General features: G+C 35.8%; 1 protein-coding gene across 1 annotated transcript; it reads right to left on the bottom strand.

The window, feature by feature from the left end:
• Nucleotides 1-2,284: 2,284 nt before the first annotated feature.
• On the bottom strand, nt 2,285-23,430 carry LOC144451524 (helicase ARIP4-like). Its single transcript, XM_078142400.1, has 19 exons — nt 23,276-23,430; nt 19,846-20,430; nt 19,064-19,221; nt 18,535-18,769; nt 15,984-16,885; nt 14,883-15,107; nt 14,327-14,601; nt 13,180-13,522; nt 12,262-12,423; nt 11,607-11,721; nt 10,452-10,614; nt 9,116-9,358; nt 7,182-7,457; nt 6,686-6,804; nt 5,542-5,660; nt 4,510-4,609; nt 3,666-3,871; nt 3,047-3,222; nt 2,285-2,645 (listed from the first exon to the last, which is right to left on the bottom strand). Exons 2-19 carry the CDS (start codon nt 20,370-20,372, stop codon nt 2,541-2,543), a joined length of 4,449 nt encoding a protein of 1,482 aa, XP_077998526.1. The 5' UTR covers nt 20,373-20,430; nt 23,276-23,430; the 3' UTR covers nt 2,285-2,540.
• Nucleotides 23,431-24,823: the final 1,393 nt, after the last annotated feature.

Below are 24,823 nucleotides of genomic sequence, written 5' to 3'. Positions count from 1 at the left end.
GCCCATAGCAACAGCCAAATGGCCGTGTATTTCACAAAGATAACAAAAATGTATGTAAATTTGCCTAGCAACAAGACCACGCTCATAGCAAGTCAAATAATCACGTATATTGCAAAGATAACAGGAATTGAAAGACAAATGAATAAACATTCAATAAATGTATGCAAATGTGCCTAGCAACAAGACCATGCCCATAGCAACAGCCAAATGATCATGTATATTGCAAAGATAATATCAGGAATTCATACACAAGTGAACAAAAACATTTAAAAATGTATGCAAATATATCTAGCAATATGACCACACCCATACCAACAGCCAAATGATCGCGTACATCACAAAGATAGCAACATGGTTGGATAGGCAACTGGATAGTCATTCAGCAAATAAACACCTATTGTTAGCATGGACTAGCATATGGATAAACATTTTTAAAATATGTACAGTTGTACTACAACGCCATTGGCGGTATTTTTGTACTTGTACTGATATAGGCACATAAACATACTAGTAGTACATGTACTGATATAGTCACATAAATATACTAGTTGTACATGTACTGATATAGTCACATAAACATACTAGTAGTACATGTACTGATATAGGTACATAAACATACCAATAGTACATGTACTGATATAGGCACATAAACATACTAGTAGTACATGTACTGATATAGTCACATAAACATACTAGTAGTACATGTACTGATATAGTCACATAAACATACTAGTAGTACATGTACTGATGTAGTCACATAAACATACTAGTAGTACATGTACTGATATAGTCACATAAATATACTAGTTGTACATGTACTGATATAGTCACATAAATACACTGGTAGTACATGTACTGATATAGGCACATAAACATACTAGTTGTACATGTACTGATATAGGCACATAAACATACTAGTAGTACATGTACTGATATAGGCACATAAACATACTAGTAGTACATGTACTGATATAGTCACATAAATATACTTAGTTGTACATGTACTGATATAGTCACATAAACATACTAGTAGTACATGTACTGATATAGTCACATAAACATACTAGTAGTACATGTACTGATATAGTCACATAAACATACTAGTAGTACATGTACTGATATAGGCACATAAATATACTAGTTGTACATGTACTGATATAGGCACATAAACATACTAGTAGTACATGTACTGATATAGGCACATAAACATCCTAGTAGTACATGTACTGATATAGGCACATAAACATACTAGTAGTACATGTACTGATATAGTCACATAAACATACTAGTTGTACATGTACTGATGTAGTCACATAAACATACTAGTAGTACATGTACTGATATAGGCACATAAACATACTAGTAGTACATGTACTGATATAGTCACATAAATATACTAGTTGTACATGTACTGATATAGTCACATAAACATACTAGTAGTACATCTACTGATATAGGTACATAAATATACTAGTTGTACATGTACTGATATAGGCACATAAACATACTAGTAGTACATGTACTGATATAGGTACATAAACATACTAGTAGTACATGTACTGATATAGGTACATAAACATACTAGTTGTACATGTACTGATATAGGTACATAAACATACTAGTAGTACATGTACTGATATAGGTACATAAATATACTAGTTGTACATGTACTGATATAGGTACATAAACATACTAGTAGTACATGTACTGATATAGGCACATAAACATACTAGTAGTACATGTACTGATATAGGTACATAAACATACTAGTAGTACATGTACTGATATAGGTACATAAATATACTAGTGATGTACATGTACTGATATAGTCACATAAACATACTAGTAGTACATGTACTGATATAGTCACATAAACATACTAGTAGTACATGTACTGATATAGGTACATAAACATACCAATAGTACATGTACTGATATAGGCACATAAACATACTAGTAGTACATGTACTGATATAGTCACATAAACATACTAGTAGTACATGTACTGATATAGGTACATAAACATACCAATAGTACATGTACTGATATAGGCACATAAACATACTAGTAGTACATGTACTGATATAGTCACATAAACATACTAGTAGTACATGTACTGATATAGGTACATAAACATACCAATAGTACATGTACTGATATAGGCACATAAACATACTAGTAGTACATGTACTGATATAGGCACATAAACATACTAGTAGTACATGTACTGATATAGTCACATAAACATACTAGTAGTACATGTACTGAAATAGGCACATAAACATACTAGTAGTACATGTACTGATATAGGCACATAAACATACTAGTAGTACATGTACTGATATAGGTACATAAACATACCAATAGTACATGTACTGATATAGGCACATCCGAAATAAATAATATATGTACAGATAGTGTTCTCATCATAATATGAGTTATTTGAATTATAGAATATAATGCTCGCTTGAATATCGGAAAACATATTACGAAAGGGCATGTGGATACTCCAAGATATGCCATCCATTCTGTGAATGTGTTTATCTTTTCTCTGCTCTGAAATTCTGCTTTGCAGCTTTCTTTTCAGCTCTGGTCAGTTTCAATTCTTCTCTGTCTATGAGGAGTGACTCATGTGTGAACGGTGCCTGTAAATAGATTTGTAAAAAGATGGCATTTGATTACATGTAACAAGAGTACAGTGGTCGTCTTACAAAAATTCAACTTCCAGATGTTCGCTCTCCGGTTGAAGCATTGTATCACGTGTGGGGCATGTTGAAAACTGTAGATCTATTTAATTGATTTAAAGACAGTTTAAATTGGAAGCAGATATATGTATACCATGATGAAATTGTAAGATCGACACAGTGTGATTGAAAGAATAGTTTACTAACGTAATTGGCTACTTTTGTATTATCACGTGACATATCTGATATGTCAAAGTAACATCGTAGTGCGAGGGTACAAAACAACACGCTAACAAAGTATTTGTTTTTGTTTGTTTCACCAACATAACCAACATAAAAGTACAAAAATTGTTTAGTATTACCTTTGAAAGAAGATAGGAGTAAGCAGTACATAGATTAGCGAGGATAGGATCCCTGAAATTCTGTGATTCCGATGTGAAATCTTGATATGGGGCGTCATTTTCATCATACTTCAGTAACGTTTCTATATCTTTCTTCGTCAAGTTGAGTTCTGGGTTTTGTTCGTCTACCACACGATCTACAAAACAAAGCATGGTAAAGAATAGTTCTAAAGGTGTGTCTGTGTTAGAGATAACTTTCATCGAAAAGTAAGAATGTTGCAAATATTAAAATTGTTTACAATCTTGTTTGTTAAGCCGATCCTAATCCATCCTATCCCTCCCTTTTTAGACGTCATCAGTATTTATCCAAACAAAGCAGGGTCTATATTTTAAAACTTGTGAACATTTCACAGCTTACTAGTGCAATAGAGAATCAAACTGACGTGTATCATATACTACGTCCATTATAACATTAAACTTTATCTGGCGTTAGATTTTCCTCATCACACATAAATAAACTGGTGGGCAATTATGTATGTATGGTACGAGGCTATTAATATGAAATAGCCAATAACTGAGATCAATTGATCCACTGGCTTTCCCGACCGTATACCATTATTCATTGTTTAAACGTATGTACCTGACATCCCCTGTTTTGATATCTGCCGATCAAAGATTTTCTTCTCCATGGTGTTTTCAGATACCAATCTATACACATGGCACTTTTTAGATTGTCCGTAACGATATACCCTGCACACAGCTTGGGCATCATGACAGGGATTCCACGATGCGTCATATACAATAACACGGTTGGCACCAACAAGGTTTACCCCAAGACAACCAGCTCTACAGAGAGAAAGTTGTTATATGCATTACAGTAATACTTCAACGTTGAGTTTTAGTAAGTATATACTTTTCCAAGCATGGGAATCGTTTGGGCATTTGTTTAGGGAAGGAGCCAATGTTTACTAACAACACAATTTCTACATAAGTTCTAACTAAATATAGTTCCAAGAAGAATGGCCAACTTTAAATAGCATGGCATAGGATACATCCAAGATTATTACATGTTTACTTTTACATCATGTACAACACATCAATTAGTCCAAAGAAAACTGAAATATTATACAATTTTCTATTTCTCGATCAACTTTATTTAAATCTAACCTTCTCCCTTTAATAGTTAACAGTGATGAGAAACACGTGAAGCTGTTGCACTAACTGTAACTGGATTATTATGTTTTCGATCAGACAGCCAACAATATAGTCAATGAAAATTGTTAAAATACAAATAATTAGACATTACATATTTACATTATAATAGTAATAAGTTGAAATCATGATTCATTAGGGGGCATGGACCGAAAATTCGATTTGATTGGATGTATCGCGCCATACTACCATACTGGTGATTCAATACTAGGCAGGATGTACGATATTATGATTAAATCATGATATCTAAAAATCTATATGCAAAAGGTTACCTTGTTGACAGCAAAAACAGTAATACATCAGTATTGTTTGGTGAATTGAAATGGTTTATCATCTTGGCCCTTTCTGACGAGACTGTACCTCCATCAAGACCTAACAAAACAAAACTTTGGGTCTTTACACCGTGACGTGAAGACGATGTAAAGGATGCATAATGCCAAGTACGAGTTTTTACACATCAGGTATCGATAAAGAGTGTTTAAATGTCCCATAATCATATTCTGTAATATTAGACTTGAAGTCCAATGATTAATTCTGAGACATGACTTTTACACACTAATCCTATCATAAGGCTTTAACAAAACAACTGTGTGGTTCCGATTACGCTCAATTTTAGAATAGATGGGGTTGGTAATATATATATATATATATCTACCCCTGATGAGTGAGGACTACGCACCTCACGAAACAGTTCTGTAGGGTCTATAGCATATAATTTGGTTCAAATTTTCAAAACCTATATATATATATATATATATATATATATATATATATATATATATATATATATATATATATATATATATATATATGTATATATATATATATATATATATATATATATATATATATATATATATATATATGAGTGTCTAGTTCAGGTAGTTATGTTTTACGTTGTTTTCCATGTGGTCTGTGTTATTGGTTTCTTCCCATTAGATGTACAGCCATTACAGATTAGAAGAACAGTTTTATATTGTCCTTTTAAGTTGATCAGTTTCCGCATAATTCTTGCGAGACTACACAGTTTTGGTGATTTAATTTTTTTTTCTGGCATACGTAAAACAGTTTAGGGTCGGCGTGAAAAACTGGGTGGGGTCGGGTAACTGGAACCAAACAATTTGTAGGCCTAATGAGTGACGTCATGCCATTTTGATTTTGTTTGGAAATAATAATTGTACGTATCATTTTCAATGTTAGTTTATAATACTTGATTAAAATGTCAAAAACACTGAAAATTCACACATTTGAAAGACTTGGTAAATCAAAGCACTGTTATTATTATTAAATTGATTTGTGCTCACGGTAATAAGACTTATCTTTGATCCACTTAGTTGGTCTATCAGCTGGTGCGTCGGCCGGCAAGACAATTGGACGATCTCCAAGGAACTTCTCTATCAGGCTCAATGTATTCAGGCTTTGGCTGATAGAAAATAGTCATTTATATTTTATAATCATGCACCTTTGTACAATATTGCAATGGTCAGAGTCTTCAATGTTTTAGATTATGTTTTTTTAAGTTTCTTAAAAGGAGACTTGCCATATTTCACTTCGACGTCATCTTGCTCCGATTACACTATCTTTCATCTCTGCCTTGCAAATGTTAGCATGCCCCCAACACGGTTAAAAAGATTGGCTGCCATCGACGACTCAAATGCGTTGTTGCGTTTGCTAGTTTTAAAGACGACAACACTGAGCACTCATATCTGCTGACGCTCAGGTATCGCCTGGCTCAGTTTTGTGCCAAAGTCCCTGTCAAAACACATCTTTTAACTACTTTTACTGTTGGAGGCAGCCACGTTGGAAGAATTGACAACCTCGGAGAGTTTAAAATGAACTATATAGGATTGGTCAATTTTTTGCTGTATAATGACAGCTTGTAACTGTTTTGAGGTGTGCTAACATATACAACTTTAAAAGCTTCGACTTCAAGGGGAGATGAACCATTGTGTAATCGGGCCCCTCGATTATTTAAGATGTTTAGAGCCTTGATCCCATAAAAACAGAGACCACGATTTCCAAAACTTGTTATTATCATGGCACAAACACTAACTTTTCTTAATAGCGCCGGTATGCCAACATTGAAAGTTCAATGCATACCAGTATGTCCATTTTGTACGTATACATGCATTATCTAGCTGCCTGTCACATATTATTGTTCGTGGGCGTGACATAACATGACATGACATAAAGCAAAAATTAACTTGATGTTCGCCCTCTATTTTCCATTGCAAATACTAGTGTACTTTTGACAGGCGACATAACCTTTGCAAGATAAGCTTAGATACCACACTGAAACGTTATAGAGTTGGAAAAATCGACAAATGTCAAACTTGTCGAACCCTCTAACATTGAAACTGAATTAGTGTACCAATCTCAAGACAGCCAAGTTGAACCCAACATGAAATGGCATTGATGTTGTGCAACAATCCGGGTAATGACACTTACCTAAAGACTAACACCTTTTCTCCTTGTTTGATTGACTCTTCCAAGATGTAAAATAGAATCATCATTTTACCACTGTTAGCCATTTCATCGGGGGTGTAATCTGACATTACATCTATAGCCTGCAATGCGGAAATAAACCATACGATCAATGTAAGGACGACCCTATTTTTTGTTTCTCATTACTTTTTCATAGCAACTACGGATCGCTCGGTCGGACAGTTTAAAAAAAAAGTTTTAAAAAAATCATCTTCATGTTTCTCTGTGCCTCTCCTTTTCCTAATCTCTATCTTCTTTTTAATTCTGGTCACAGGCCCCATTTCAGCTTCGTTACATTGGCATATTCTCAGCACAAAGAAATTGATTCTCCTCTAAAACCTAATAACTTCCGTCATGAAAGAATTGTTCTGTTCGTGAACCGTAAGTCGTTGCCGCCGCCGCCATGACTGTAAATGACTTCGAAGAAGGCTTTAGTTATTTAACATATAACACGACTTACCCAATCTAATGACATTTTATTGTCGTCTTTAAATTTCATAGAAATGTCTTCTGGTGATGGTGTATTCGGCAAAGGAGACGGGGTTGTTCGTGCAGCTGACACTAAATTATGGAAAGCTGTTAAACTTGGAGAGGGAGGTCTTAGACATAAAGACGGTGAAGCTGGTTTCGATGTGATGTCTGAAAAGTCCGGATCGACATCACCTTTAAGCAATTTCTCAGACTGTTCGTTTTTCTGTTTAAGTGCTTCGTACAACAAGTCCGGGTGGTTCCATATCTAAGTATATTTAACAAAAAGGGCTACGTCAGGACATTAAATTCCATATTTTATTTTCATTGTTCTTTTATTGAGCATGCTGAGATATGTACACTACATGTAAGTTTTACATAAATGTATGAATGTAGTCCTTCATTCACATCGCTGGTTGCACTTTCCGGGCAAAGATCCTAGATTTTCATTTATAAGGAGATTTCTCGAATAGTGCATGATTTACCCACCACTGACTAGTATAAAATAGCACCAATGGCGTTGTAGCACAACTGTACAGTTTTTAAAAATGTTTAACTACATGCTGATCCATGCTAGGTATAGGTGTTCATTTGCTGAATGATTATCCAGTTGCCTATCCAACCCTGTTGTTATCTTTGCAATATATGCGATCATTTGGCTGTTGCTATGGGCGTGGTCATATTGCTAGACATTTTTTGAATGTTCGTTCCCTTGTCTATGAATCCCTGATGTTATCTTTGCAATACACATGATCATTTTGCTGTTGCCATGAGCGTGGCCTTGTTGCTAGGCATATTTGCATACACTTTTTGGATGTTTGTTCACTTGTCGTTATCTTTGTGGAATACACCACCGTTTGGCTGTTGCTATGGGCATGGTCATGGTTGCTGGGGATATGTGCATACATCTTTTTGAATGTTTACTCACTTGCCTACCAGATGATGTTGTTATTTAACCAAAATATACTGCCATTTGCTTGTTGCTAAGGGCGTGGTCACGGTTGCTAGGGTCAATTGTGTCAAAATGTTTTGACGAAAATCTGCAGAATAACACTTCTAGAAACATCTCACCAACTTTCAGTCTCATTGACCAAGTACTTATAAATTTTTGACCAAAATGCACATTTTTACACCTAATTTGCATATCACTTATGAAATCATTATATGCTTAATATTTCTCCATCTATATCCCCCAGGTGCATCCCCATTAAATTTCAGCCCAATTTGCTCAGTAGTTTTTAAAGATTTTTGACCAAAAAGACACATTTTTACCCCTAATTTGCATATCACTGATGGGGTCATCACGTCATGAACAATTCTTATTCTTAATCTAAACACCCTTAAAAATGTTCCCATCAAATTTCAGACCGATCTGCACTGGTGGTAAGATCATTTTGATTTAAACAATTTCCCAACTAGACACCCACGATAATACGCCCACCAAATATCAGGGCAATCGGTCCAGCGGTTTTTGACTTTAAGTTGTTTACACACACACACACACACACACACACACACACACACACACACACACACACACACACACACACACACACACACACACACACTTTGCCATGTCTATAGCACTACTGAACCTTATCAGTTCAGTTGTGCTAAAAAATTGCTTAATGTTTAAATTGCTGCGGTAATGCCTTATGAGTGTCGTCGTTTATAATGACCGGACAACTACCCCTGCGATAGTAAATAGGAATTCCAATCAAATTGACCAAATCATGCGGGTAGTAAGAAAACAGGTAAACACGTGATACATTCAAATGAGCATTCCGGCGACGTAAATTTACAGGAATGTGTAGTCATATTGATGCTTTGTGGTGTGTGATGGCATCGTTGGCATGGTGATTACAAAGACTAGATTAGAAAGTTTTTAATTAATCACTCCAGTTTCTGCATCAACGATTTACATACCTTGGATGCGGCAGAGAATACCTTGATAGGGTTTCTGTGACGAGCATCTATGAGACCACGTTCATTGACAGTACGCATAAGACAGTTGTACAACATTCTCTGGCCATGTGACAACCTCACCAACACCACGTGTTCTTCCTTCTGAGGCAGGGCCTCCTTTAGTACTACATGACTGCGTCGTTGTACAAACCCCTTCAGTTGACTGTACAACACATGTACACGGTACTGCATCAATTTGATGTCCTAATGACAAAAAGAATTCATTTACTAGAACTAAAGAATCGTCATTATTAAAATTATCAGTATTATTATTACAGAATAACCGACAACTAAAACATTTCAGTTACCACCGCAACCTTATAATGCTTTAACTTTTAAAATGTGTCTTGATCATGTCTTTTAATCGCTTTTGAAAACCAGGACTTACTGTAGGTATGTAATTTGACAATTCTTGCAAACATTCTGAATAATCAAATCTCACTCAGTTTGGTTACCATGGAATTCACTTTTGATAGTGCACTTGGATCAGGTACTTCAGAAGCCTAAGAGTACATGCAACTTTTGTCTAACTAAGATGCAATTAGGCCAAAAAGGCGATTTTCAAATTGTTATCATTTTCGTTTCAATATCAACAATAAAATCCATTTCTGATGATAAAGTTTGATCAACCATTTCACTATCGTATGTATATATGCAATTTTTGTAACATTGCTATTGCCCTTGGTTAAGTGAGTGCATTTCGTATTATTATACAATTTTGGTTACCATGGTAACCAAACAACAAATAGTAACATTACTCCATTCAATAATGGACAACGGTTCATGCCTTTTTTGCTACGTTTCATCTAAAACAAAGCTGTCGCCTCGCTCCGTAGCACTGAATACTAACGCATACTAACTGCGAGTGCGTATAATACGTAGCAAAAAAGGCACGAACGACTGTCGACAGTCTAGAAAGTTTTATGTACATATGATCTTTAGTTATGAAATAACGTTACTTTTAGTAATTTCCCCTGTATTGTCTATGGGAAACATTTTGGCCCGTACATTTTGTAGTTTCCATGGCTGTCATAAGTTTGAGATATAAGATTGTTTTATGTTGTGGAGACATACTTGGTGTTAATAACTAAGTTTGTCTGTCTGTATTGCCATTCCACTACTTATTTATTTGCTCACTCTTTCTCACCCACTCATTCAAGTAAGTAAGTAAGTAAGTAAGTAAGTAAGTGGGTAAGTGAGAAAGAAAGAAAGCAAGTAAGTATTAAAGTAAGTAATGTAGGGTAACTATATATATTGCTGTTAGTTATAACGCCATAGACCATGGTATAAACTTTACCTCCGGAGTACTATCCCTACATTGTCCATTGACGATAGGTCTCTCAAATAAGTTACTGAATTCGGCCTTGGTGCCCAGAAAATTGGGTCGAACAAAATCAACCATACACCAGTATTCTAATAGATTGTTCTGAAGTGGATAACCAGTAAGGACTATTCGACGTCTGTACGGGAGAAGAATACAACGGACAATACTTAGTTACAGATCTGGGAATATGGCAAATTATTATGTTTTTGAAAAATACGTTACATCAAAACATAAACCAATTGAATGAGAACACACAACACAGAAGTGGTTGATTTTCGGTTACATGATATAATATACTAAACCAAACCGGTGAATCTCACATGACATTTATAACATGTATTACGGACATCTTCCAGATTTTCATATAAGTAGCTGTCAGAAAGGTGTGTTCAAATAAACATTTCGAATTGAATATATAGTATGAAATAGCGTCACTGTTTCCACCAACTTTGTCCTACCTACCAATGACACTATGTTAGTCATTGACTTGTTTGACGATACAGGGATAACATCACAGGCACTTGTTTCCCGAGATATGTATCAGAATGTTTCTATCAGAATACAATAAAATGTCGATAATATCGATGATATTGACGTGTTTTAGACGTCAACTGTATATGAAAGGGGTAAAATAACACTTGTTTCTGTGCGCGCAAGTTCACTCACCGTGAGATATGGACTGTATCTCGCGGTGAGTGAACTTGCGCGATCACAGAATCAAGTGTTATTTTACCCCTTTCATGTACAATTGGCTAAAACACGTTAATATCACCGATATTATCGACATTTTATTGTATTCTGATAGAAACATTCTGATACATATCTCGGGAATAAATGTCTGTGGGTAGCATATAGCAATGATTGTTACTTTCCGAGAATTGAAATCAAATTATAACTTGCGAGTAGGAGAAACTGTCCGCCTTGGTCAAAAGTGCATAAGTCTACACGCATCCAAGCGTATCTATGTTAATATATAATTTACGACACTTTAATAGACGTGCATAGCTATGGCATAGTTTTACGAGACGTGCATAGCAAGGACATAGTGTACACACAAGCATAGCAAGGACATAGTGTTGCGACACTCATATCATACGTGAAGAGCTATGACATTTTTACGACACTCACCGGGTTCTTATATTCTTTAGGGTCCTTGAAATATTGGTATTGATATTCTTAATCCTGTGACCTTCGTCGCAGATAACTAGGTCAGGGCCTGGATCTAATAACCCCCTGTCGATAGCTGTACACATGAACAGAAAACCATCGAAACAAGTGTCAAATGCTGAGTTCAGAATAAACACGTGGATAATGTCACACTTTATTTATCGTCTATGTGATTCACTGTTTTGCCTGAAATTTAAAATCGAGTTATCCTATGGACATTTACACCATTCATCGTTACCTTTATTTTTATATTTGATAATCAAATGAGGATGTAGTCAGTAAGATACAACGTGTCGTGCCATCCTATGAGTTGGAGCCAGATACCATTCTCGCAAGCCAGAGTTATAATTTCTGTGGGAGGCTCGTTAAGAACGTTGCCGTAAAACAGGCCGTGGTTTGCGATGATGCCAGATACGGACAGAATGGCATGTGATGTATCTTATACATATTGATGAGGGTGTAGAGAGAGAAAATATTCCAGCAAAAAGACACTGACAACTTTAAGAAGGATTCCTAAGGGCACAAACTTGTGAATGATACTCGATAACTTTAAATGAAAAAATATGACCATAGAGTAAAACAAGAAGTATGCATTAACGTTCGATGATAAACGAACCTGCTGACATGTCTGCTCGCCGACGTTCCTCTTCGGGTGAAATGTTGTGTTGATCTGTTGTATCCCTGGCTTTCCTCCTTCTGCGATGGAATCTTTTGGTGACCAAAAGTCTGTACATTTCGTAACCCATCAGAAGAACTCCTCCATTATGCTGCCATTCGCCTGATAACATATTAGTAGACTCGAATAATCATGAAATATTAACACATTAATGTCACAAATGTACAGGTTTTTATTTTTAATCTCTGTTGAACATTATGAATGAAAATTAAATTTGTAGATTACTGTTATCCATCAATTCGCATTTTTATACCAGTCCTATAATATATTGGGTTGATAGTTTGGTTGGCGAGGTTACAGTTGGCTTGTTGGTTAGTTAGTTGGTTGGTTGGTTGGGTTATAGTTGGTTGGTTGGGTTGTAGTTGGTTGGTTGGGTTGTAGTTGGTTGGTTGGTTGGTTGGTTGGTTGAGCTATAATTGGTTGGTTGGGTTATAATTGGTTGGTTGGTTGGCTGTTTGTTTGTTTGTTTGTTTGTTTGTTTGTTTGGGTTATAGTTGGTTGCATTGGTTGGTTGGTTAGGTATAGTTGGTTGGGTTATAATTGGATGGTTGGTTTACAGTTGGTCGGGCTACAGTTGGTTGGGTAACAGTTGGTTGGGTTACAGTTGGTTGGTTGGTTGGTTGGTTGGTTGGTTGGTAGGATGTTGGGTTATAGTAGGTTGAATGGGTGGTTGGTTGGGTTATAGTTGGTTGGTTAGTAAGTGTAATAGTTTGTCAGTTGTGATTAGTTTACCACTGAAAGGTATTTACTTGCATAATTTAATGTTTGTTAACTAGCTAGTAGTTTGTATTTTTTTCAAACATCAGTCTAGTATACAAGAGAGAGGACGAGGCAATGAGTCATAATCTCAGTACTTACCAATTATTTTAGTTCTAGCTTGTGCAGTTTTGTGACACTCGTTTATCACATACAGATCAAACTCTCTGTATTGTATATCACTAGAAGAATCATCGGAACTGTTGGGTCTCGGTGGTGACCACATTTCGAACTCGGCACACCAGTTCCTGATTGTATTTACTGGTACGATACAAAGTACACGTTTTGCACTTGTATGTCGTAGGAATATATCGATGAATGATATGACTTGTAAAGTTTTGCCTAGTCCCATGCTGTGAGCCAATATACAACCAAACCCACCACTGGATTCATAGTTGTCAATGGATCCAACGATATTATCATACAGGAATCGGATACCACCAATCTGTTGCAGTAGAAATGATTATATTATGTATTAGAAAGAAAGTAAACAATTAGAATTGTATTGTTCTTCAACAAGAAGATGACGGAGTCAAAATCGAGCCAGACTATAGGCTGTGAGATGGACACAGTGTTTTTCACCTGGTATTGACTTATTCTCTTTTTTTGCATTCTATTTTGGTTATACAGCTTAATCCTGCGACTCATTACATGTAATGGTACTAATAAGCTTGCTGTAATGCAAGACGACTTGACTTACTTACGATTTGAATTACGACCTCTTTATGAAACATCTTATTAATAAGTAATTATATATTATATATTACATATTGAAATGTTTACATGAAGGGTCGCCAAGGTTACCCTGTTCTTGGTCCAAAACACTTTGAAATGTCGGTGTCCAGTTTTTAGCATAACCGAGTATAAGTATATAGGTCATGCATGAATCATAGATTGGAATGTATTGATCTCAGTCGGTTTAGTAGTTAAACAATGATAATGTGATGCACAGCCATTTCTCTAAGTTGTCAGCATGGCGTTGCCTATCTACGTTGTGGAACCTCAACGTAGACAAGCATGGTGAGTATATCCATATCTCAATTTCTTTCTCCCCCCCCCCCTCCAAGAAGATGTGTTGCTCATTGTGGCTGCCAATAGAGATGTCATATGACCATGGTAAAATGACATGTTTCTGTAGATTTTTACATGTAAAGTTCAAGGTTTTCCTCAACTTTATAATACCATTCTAATTTTATTCAGGAGGTAAACGTATAGTTTGTAGCTGTTGAAGAAAAAAGAGTTGATTTACTTGATGAGGTTTGACGTGTCTTGCTATTTGTGGCGCCAAAAAGACGTCTTGTTCTCCAAAAGGATGGTTCGGATTCAGTAAAACTCTTCCAAGAATGTCTCGTTGATTTAAATCATCATTTGTGTGCAGACCATTGTCTTCTAACTCGTTGTCGTCGTCGTCATCATCATCATCATCATCTCTAACTTCTCCGTTGCTCGGAACTGGGGTGTACGTTTCACAGCATTCTTTTATAAAATTTTCAATTTCATCAAGACTCAGTTGTTCTGTATTTCCTAGGAAATGTAAAGACAAAGTAATACTAATGTGTCAGTCCTGCCCCTGTAGGTTTAGGTAAGATAACGTTACACTCAAAAGTAGGTTAATACTTGTATTTGGCATCATATGAACACAGCTGCAAGGTCAAGTACAAGAAACACATGGTGGTTACAGTCAGTTATCGGCAACAAAATTATAACGTGATGAGATGTATTAGTGTTGACATGTCTCGCTTTTGAATTCATGCTTCTACAATTCCCCAATTTTTATGTTGGATATATTCATAACTATCACATACCATTGTAACCCATATCATACGAAAGAAATTCATTGCTGTCACTATCGCTGTCAATCACAATGCATTCTGAATTATCTGACGAAGGTGTTATCGGTACTGGTGATGGTGCTGGCACTGGTATAGGCAATGGTGAGTGGAGTGCTGTCATCGGTATGTGACATTGTTGTGGTGCGATGTATCCATCGTTTATTGGAAAGCTGGTGGATAAATTCTCACTTGGTTGTTCTAAAATATTGATAATTTTCAAATATTATGATAATAAGGTAAGTATAAAGGGAAGATCGAGGTCGCCACGTGCATGTGTGATAGTTATGTAGAAAGTTCAATAATAGTCGTATTTTAAAGTAGTTTTTGTACTCATAATACCGCTAAGTTATATAGAAAGTGGTATTGTACATTGTTATCACAAAGGGAACCATTGCTCTCAACATGTGTCGGATGTAAAAACAATAACCAATACTATCGAATAATAGTTTCATTACCTTAGAAGGGGCACAAGCTGAGTTTACATGTTTTTGGGGTGTACATATCAAAAGGTACTCACAGTATTCTGCTTACTAATGTATACCTAACCATCACTTGCAATTAAGTGAACTCAAACCTTGTATTAGGATATAACTTACAAACAATCCAATGACGTATTTTTTCATAAATGTTAAAAAAATGTACAGGAACTCCCTACTATGCAATCAATAGTTAAACAATGCCTGAATACAATTGTAATTTTACAGAAGACATGCATCAATATTATACTACAGTAGTTTGAATGTAGTTTTTTGTAAGTATTTTCACTCATAAACTTATAAACTCAGCTTGTGGCACTTTAAGCTGGGCCAACTAAACACAGATAAGAATATATACCCGTCAGTATTAACAGTATATAACTTTACTAGAATTGTACAGTTTCTATTGGATCTAAATGATGATAGAGCTAAACATGATATAATGTTTTTTCTTGTGGTAATAATTATTGACAAAGTAGGTAGAGTAACCTTAAGAACTCATTGTCTTTAAGTTTTTCCATTTTTCCTTTGGATGAAAAGCAATTGTACTAGACTTGTCACTTAGCGTACTATGAAAATCGGCAGAAAACAGACATACCAGTAAAAGCAATTATAGGGCCCTGCACCATAGATGTTGTAAAGTCAATGGACGCTGATGACTCTGGTATTGTAGCTGATTTGGGTGTTGGCGATGGAGTCAGGACACGTTGTACACTCGGTTCAAGTTCAAAAGAATCTGTTAAACTTGGAGTTGCATACGAGTCAAGCGATGTGCCAAAAGATGAGCATGGTTCGATTGTAGGAGCGGAGTGTATGGCCGTTGACGATTCAAGTTCTGTAGAGACTTCTGAAAGACGTGTTGTATCCAATTCGTGAATAGAAGACCCAGTATGTGATAACGGTGCTACATCCACGACTGTAGGGGGTACTGCTGCTAACTCCAGGACTGCAGGTGGTGACAATGGTACACTTTGCACTGCAAACAATTTTGATCTTATGTCGGGGGATGTAGGTGAATTTGGTGTGATTTCCAGTGACGTAGATGATTTTGACGATACAGCTACACCTCCACTGAATATAGGTGATAAATCTGAAGCTACAGTCGAGTTTGATACTTTATTCAAGATTGAGGACGAGCTTGGTGCTACACATGGGTTTGTAACGGACTTTGATGCTACAACCCGGACTGAAGACGAAGATTGTGTCACTCTCACATCCGGGTCTCTGGATAACTTTGACGTTTTGGTTAGTACTGTGTGTGATTTAAGTACCGTTGGCATTTTGGAGGCTTTGGACGATCCAGATTGTGTTGTCGCTGACTCCATTGTCACACAAGTCTTTGGACCAATTAATTTTGATGATGAATCAGACGTCACTGCAGACGATGCAACAACTGTTCTAGATGTGCCTTTCGATTTGTGTAAATCCATAAGTCGCTTTTGTTCTTCAAGTTGGGCTGCTTTGGTTTCTGCCTTCAATTGTTCTTCTTTCAGTAGTTTTCTGCATAAAACATGTTGATCCATTATTATTTAATTGTTTATACTTTTATACACATGGCAACATTGGTCGATCGATATTCAAATGATGTTTATCATATATTGATTGATTGATTAATTGATTGATTGATTGATTGATTGATTGATTGATTGATTGATTGATTGATTGATTGATTGATTGATTGATTGATTGATTGATTGATTGATTGATTGATTGATTGATTGATTGATTGATTGATTGATTGATTGATTGATTGATTGATTGATTGATTGATTGATTGATTGATTGATTGATTGATTGATTGATTGATTGATTGATTGATTGATCGATCGATCGATTGATTAACTAACTAGTTGTGTTTGACATATGAGTGAACAAAATTTTACACATGATTGCATTGCTATTGTAAGATTTGGGATACCACTCCCTATAAAATCCACATAAAACTTATGCGACGTGTTGAACTGCCCTTTTCACAGTCTATCTGCCTTATTTATAAGTAGCTGTTAATAAGTAACTTTGGTTTTGGTTTCGATTCAAATATTGTAAATGGAGATATATGACATTCTTACAGGAACTTTGTCAAAAGCTATGATTTAAATCACGATTTAGAATAGTCAATTCTCTTCACTGATTTAGAATAGTCAATTCACTTCACTGATTTAGAATGATCAATTCACTTCACTGATTTAGAATGATCAATTCACTTCACTGATTTAGAATAGTCAATTCACTTCACTGATTTAGAATAGTCAATTCACTTCACTGATTTAGAATGATCAATTCACTTCACTGATTTAGAATGATCAATTCTCTTCACTGATTTAGAATAGTCAATTCACTTCACTGATTTAGAATAGTCAATTCACTTCACTGATTTAGAATGATCAATTCACTTCACTGATTTAGAATGATCAATTCACTTCACTGATTTAGAATAGTCAATTCACTTCACTGATTTAGAATGATCAATTCACTTCACTGATTTAGAATGATCAATTCACTTCACTGATTTAGAATGATCAATTCACTTCACTGATTTAGAATAGTCAATTCACTTCACTGATTTAGAATAGTCAATTCACTTCACTTCACTGATTTAGAATGATCAATTCACTTCACTGATTTAGAATAGTCAGTTCACTTCACTGATTTAGAATAGTCAATTCACTTCACTGATTTAGAATGATCAATTCACTTCACTGATTTGGAATAGTCAATTCACTTCACTGATTTAGAATAGTCAATTCACTTGACTGATTTAGAATAGTCAATTCACTTCACTGATTTAGAATGATCAATTCACTTCACTGATTTAGAATAGTCAATTCACTTCACTGATTTAGAATAGTCAATTCACTTCACTGATTTAGAATGATCAATTCACTTCACTGATTTAGAATGATCAATTCACTTCACTGATTTAGAATAGTCAATTCACTTCACTGATTTAGAATAGTCAATTCACTTCACTGATTTAGAATGATCAATTCACTTCACTGATTTAGAATAGTCAATTCACTTCACTTACTTAATGATTTAAATCATGATTTAGAATAGTCAATTCACTTCACTGATTTAGAATAGTCAATTCACTTCACTTACTTAATGATTTAAATCATGATTTAGAATAGTCAATTCACTTCACTTACTTAATATTTCTCCTTTGATTAGACGGCTTATTCGATTTCTTTTTCTTTTTCTTTTTCTTATCCCCGTCCACCTTTTCCTTTTTACGTTTCTTCTTTTTCGCCTTTCCCTTTTTTCCTTTGCTGTCATTTTGTAAATTAGTAGCGTTACAACCTTTCCTCTTCCTTGGTTTTCTCTTAGCTGTCTTCTTGTCGTCTCTTTCTTTACTCCCAAAATCGTCCGGCACACTAACAAGAGCTGTTCATGAAGAAACATATACAAGTGAGAGCTACGTATACGTTTATTGAGAAATCGATAATACCAATTTATATTACACTGAACTTGACATGCACTATTTTACTGGTGAAATTCCATGCTGTACTAACGAACAAAGGCGTGACAGTCTATGTAATTCGTTACATATATCATTGAAGCCCATAGAACCATTATATTAATGAAATACGGACATAAATAGATTTTGATCGGATAATTTTAAGAGCAATCCTATAACAATCCTTATTAGTATATGTAACAAATATTTTGAATATTTACCTTGAAGACCGGTTGGATGAGGTAACGTAGTTTCACATTGTTGTCTTACCGACTCGTCTTTTGTTTCTTGATCAGTACACATTAAACCCTGTCTATCTTCCCTTAAGTCTTGTCCCAGGGAACTATGATTCATGGCAATCTGGTCTTTTGGCAATTTCCTGCATACAATAATGTCTGTTAGACTGATTTTCAAAATTTAACTTTCAAACATTATTACTGGAAGTTAAATTTGTGTTTGGGAATGGGATTAGAAAAGACTTTTGACAACCTACATCAAGTTCGAATGTCTCATGGCTGTGAAAATGTTAGATTCAATGCAAAAACATACTACACCCAAATAAGGATTTGCCGTTGACCTATTTCGTGACAAAAACTTCTGAAAACAAAAATATTTCCTAAATATATCAATCGTTGCGGGATAGGTTTCAAATTACGTCTTTAAATTTTGTCAATGTAACAGCAATGTAATCAGCTGTCACGGTTTAGGAAGGAGTCAATCCTACATATGGCCGTACTTACACCTTATTTTTAAAAATCTCTGAGTACTTCTTTACCCTCCATATTGATGATTCATTCACTATAAACTAATAATAAACTAATACAACTATGAGTAAATACAAGCGGTTGCCATTATTCCCACCCACATTGATTCATTATCAGTATTAAATGAATACAAAAACTATTTTGTCATATTCATATTTGTCCTCGATATAGCTCACTATGATTCATCCATACATACATTTTGTTAGTTTTATATTTTGTCATATTAAAGCAATCCTTACTTGGCATATATCCTTCTTTTTGGGTTGTCTTTCTCGATGTTCTTACTCGTCCATTTTTTCTTCTTTTTTATTCTGTCATTCCTCTTAGACTCGTCCATTCTTTTCCTCTTACAGTGACTCTCGCGTCGGCCACCAGTGTTATCATTGTCCGACACACTGAGTTCTTGTTGTGCCTCCCCCATCACTTGCGACAGGTTATTCGACGGCAAAGTAGCATCGTCTTTTGATTTAACTGCAGCTATATTCTCTGACGTCATACTCATACTCGTATTAGTTCCGTGTTGTTGTGTTTGGATGTTTGTGTGTTTGACATATTTAAGTTCGGGGCTTTCCTCGCGGTCAGCTGACGTAGGTGGCATATTTTCCGAGCCGCTGGAGTCATATGACACACGTGTAGTGGAATCCTGAGGTTGGAGTGATGATATGAAGTCAACAAAATGCAAAAAGTCATTTTGTATGTCCTCTCCGGATGAATTTTTATCTGTAACTGTTCTAGAATCCATCGCTAGTGGTACTACTACCTCCATACTTGTTGAATTAACTCAGTAAACCATTATGGAAACCTTTAGAGACATAGTATCACATCTGTTGAACAGACAGAATTAAATATTCTTATCAAATTGAAACAACGAAATAATGATTTATATTGTCATTCTTCTTTGTTTACAATACTGTTGTCATATCATAATCTAGAGATCTAATGATAGCAGTAATTGAAATTTCACCTTGAAATTTTGCCAAGCACTAAAGTGTGTAGACCTATAAGCTTACGCCCATCGAACAGTCATCGGTTAATATATTCCAAAGTCTACCGTAAAGATTTATTCCATTTCCTTCGATATACTTTGGCTGGATCTGTGTGATTCTCTGTGCCCAAACAACATAAATAGGCCTCTGTATATTATGGCACAACATAAATAGGTCTCTGTATATTATGGCACAACATAAATAGGTTTTTGTATATTATGGCAGAACATAAATAGGCCCCTGTATGTTATGGCATAACATAAATAGGCCCCTGTATATTATGGCACAACATAAATAGGTCTCTGTATATTATGGCACACATGGAGAAACAAGAATAGTCGGATAGTCTGAGAGCAATGCCAAAAGTAATGTATCTATCACCTAGCTAATCTGTGATAGTCGACTTGTGATCTGGTTACCATATTGAATATTGTACATGCAAACAAATCGTGCATACATTCACCGTTTCACTGACTATATTATAAGAAAGCCCACATTGACGTTACGTACCAATACACTGTAAAAATGATAAAGTAACAGAGCAATAATTTCAACAATGATGTTACTCCCGAAAACATAACTATTGGACACTAAATTTGCCAACTTTGTATGAACCAAATCAGTAAACACAAACGTATGGTATGTGGATTCGAATTATGACTATATTATATACTTCCAAATAGAGATGTACAACCGAAACTGAAACTTCTTTCGATTGAATATGTTACTGTTAAGTTGTCCAACATCTGGAGTAACTCAACGGATTGTCCAAATTCATTTGGATAGGGTGTAGGGATAGGGATATTTCGTTTCAAAATTCGCCAAAAAAGTATATGACATCACTCAAATACGGTCCAATATTTCTATCGTAAAGAGGTTAGAAAATAGTAAACACTTGTGAGACTTGGCGCTATAAATGGTAATCAGTAGAACCTAAGAGTGAATAACAACATTAATTTCGCTTTCAAATGCATTTCAGAGGGGCGTTACACGTTGCATTACAAACATTGTTACGATAAATTCATGTCGGTATAAAGGTTGCTAGCCACATGTAGTCATGAAACGCTTGAATAATTTCAGTATACATCCGACATAATTTAATGCATCACCAATTGAAATAGCTTGCATATTGACAATGCTTGGAGGAAAATGGAATGAACCCAAAATAGGGTTGGGTTAAAATTAGAGTTAAAAGTTAGAGGTCATAATATATGTACAACTACATCAGCCAACCAACATACATACATCGTACTTGTCGAACAGTACAGTATACACTATGTGGGTTCTTTCACACGATATGTGTAATACATACCCTTGGTCCCTTACTGGTAACACATTTGCATATTCATTTCTATATTAGGGACTGGTAATTTTCTCCGTTGGGGAGAGTTGATCGATAATTGCATCTGGTTGACAAAGGGTCTCTGAATGACCTCTCCTCTCTGTAAAACCCCCCAAAACAGGCTGACCCCATCACTTGTTTCTAAAATATGATGGCCCCAACCTCAACACATCACATTCACCTGCCAGGTATTTCATCATGACTCAGAGAGTGGACTATTTGACTACGTCTCGTATAATATCTTCAAGACAGCACCATCGTGTAATTAGCATATGTTTAAATTTAAAAAAAAGAAAAAAGTTTAATAGCATCTTGATAGTGATAAAAAAAAGGTATGGGAAAGAGCTTGAAGTGTAGATATGTCAACCTCTGGTGGGTCCTAGGGGATTTGGAGGTTAATATACTCTTAAAGGCAATTTTTTAGGCTATTAAGACCCTTTTGGGCAATAATTTCCTACATTTGACAATGCCATGTAAGCTTAACAATTAATCTTTATACACAGATTTAATAACATCATAATAGCAAAAGGTTAGTGCATCTGATTGTTGGTTGATTAAGTGCCTCCCAAACGAAATGAGTTTTAAAAAAAAGGAAACAAAACACTTCAAAATCAAAACCAACGCTACAATTAATGCAACTTGGTTATCCATAGCCTTTTAAATAATAAAAACTAAATTTATTGCAGATTTTAACAGTACGTACATGACATGTACTGTAACCAGTATGGGAGGTAACATAAGCCGTGTTTATCTCATAAGTAATAGTAAAGAACGTGGGTAAGACATGGGACAACAATGGCACAGTTCGGGCATGGTCATGCCATTGTAGAAATTAACTGGTCTGCCATCACTATCCAAAACACAGTGCTCCCCTATTCAAAATGTTCAAAACAGGACGACACTCCTCCCCCTTCCCTTACTTCCAATTTCAAAAAATAGAATCTCTACCAATCCACCGGATCCCCCCACGCACCCCCTCCCCACACACACACGCACACACACACACACACACACACACACACACACACACACACACACACACACACACACACACACACCGAAGGGAAAAAACTACACCGGTCCCTGACCGCTAAAAGATCGTACGAAGTTTCAACTTTGTTTCTGGGTTCTAAGTCAGTAAAACTCCCTTGAAAAAACCCAAACATGGACGGTATATGGGAGTTGTCTGTATCCGTGGTCCTTTTCTCATAATTTCATCGTCATATGCTGAATGTTTCCATGAAGTATAAACCGGATGTGAGTGAATGTGTATGTGTATGTGTATGTGTGTGTGTATGTGTATGCTATGCGAAGTGACACGCAGTTTAAGCTATTACATACCGATTGATTTAGTCCGATATACCTATATTTCCATGCAGTCGATAACCAAGATGTCGTGAAGGAGATCTTACGCTGTCTCCAACTCCAAATGATGTCATCAATCACAAATGAGAAGGACACTCTAGGAGATTCGAAGACATTGACAATCCAAGTGTTATGTGTGTAGTTAACACCAACACGGAAATAACTCGAGTAGTCTGACCCAAATTTAAGTACACGCATGCACTAATCTGTTATGCGCAAAGAACTGTAATCATTTACCATAGACGGAAAACGCAAACAAACAGAGTTCGTTACAACACAACTGCCATGTCAGACTAGGACAGGAACTCATGTGCCCTTTCGATTCCTATAAAGGTTTCACTCACCAACTTAGCACTTAACAAATATACATTTCTGTGATTATTTTGGAGAAGATATTTCATAGATACGAGACTTCCAAAAGTGCTTTTTCGTCAAAATCTATCATTTTTATGACTATTTCTGTGCAGCTTGTACTTGGACCTGTAGCACAACTGGTGGCCGAAACGGCGTGAGTGTACGTGCTGTACCAAATGACACCTATTTTGTCGTTTTCCAATATGAGCCCCCTCCCCCACTTCAAGTGGTGTTTTTCAAAATGCCCCTGCCCCCAGTCAGTTAAAAATGACCGGCCCCTTACTGTCACTCGTCAGTATATTCGAATTGCCATGGTAATGTTCAATCTATTCTATCGCACAAATGATACGTGAGTATCACACAACGGACATTTAAGACATTTTAGATACTTGTCAACAAAGCAATAAAAGAGAGTATTTGGGACTGATGGTGACAAATACAATGACAGTAAATTAGCTGTGACGGCATAATTGCTCTTCATTACTATTTCATTCTTGGAAACGAAAATATGATCTAAAATACTAAAAGTAAATTGCCACATGGCGAGACTCTACCTGAATATCGCCCACACGATTTCGTTCTGTGACCATTAATTCACTCGTGTTATTGGTTTTTTGTTTCATGGCTGGGTCAATTGCCATGGAAATCCCCGATAAGTCATGGTCTATGGGGTATCGTACTACACCGATGACAATAAAAACACTACGGAATAGGGTCAGGTCGAGGAACCGTCTTACTAAATTACCATTATACGATTGTATATTTTGTTTTCACTTTGACATTCGATTTTATTGGGGCGGAGAAGAGTGGGTACGGGTGGGGCACGTGTGACATAGCTCCAACCGTTTCACTGCCAACCGGTACACCAATGTGCTCAGTATGTAGATATTTAGCACTACAAATAGTCAAACCAATCGAAATATTTTATGCAAAGCCACTACGTGTTTGACTCATTTGTAACCAATAATATAGTCCGAGTATCGTCGCATAGGCATATCGTCAGAGAAATAGTCTCATTTACGACAATGGGGTCCCACGGGGGTATTAATTCTTTACTAATTTCAACACACATGGCATATCTGGCATCTGACATTTCATACAATTTTACGAATATTAAAATCAACATTGACATTCTTAATTTTGTGTCGTCATCAAATTGCACTTCATAGA

Source organism: Glandiceps talaboti, chromosome 2 (genome assembly GCF_964340395.1).
Source record: "Glandiceps talaboti chromosome 2, keGlaTala1.1, whole genome shotgun sequence".
Classification (NCBI taxonomy): Eukaryota; Metazoa; Hemichordata; class Enteropneusta; family Spengelidae; genus Glandiceps; species Glandiceps talaboti.
This window is presented reverse-complemented; position numbering and strand designations above follow the sequence as displayed.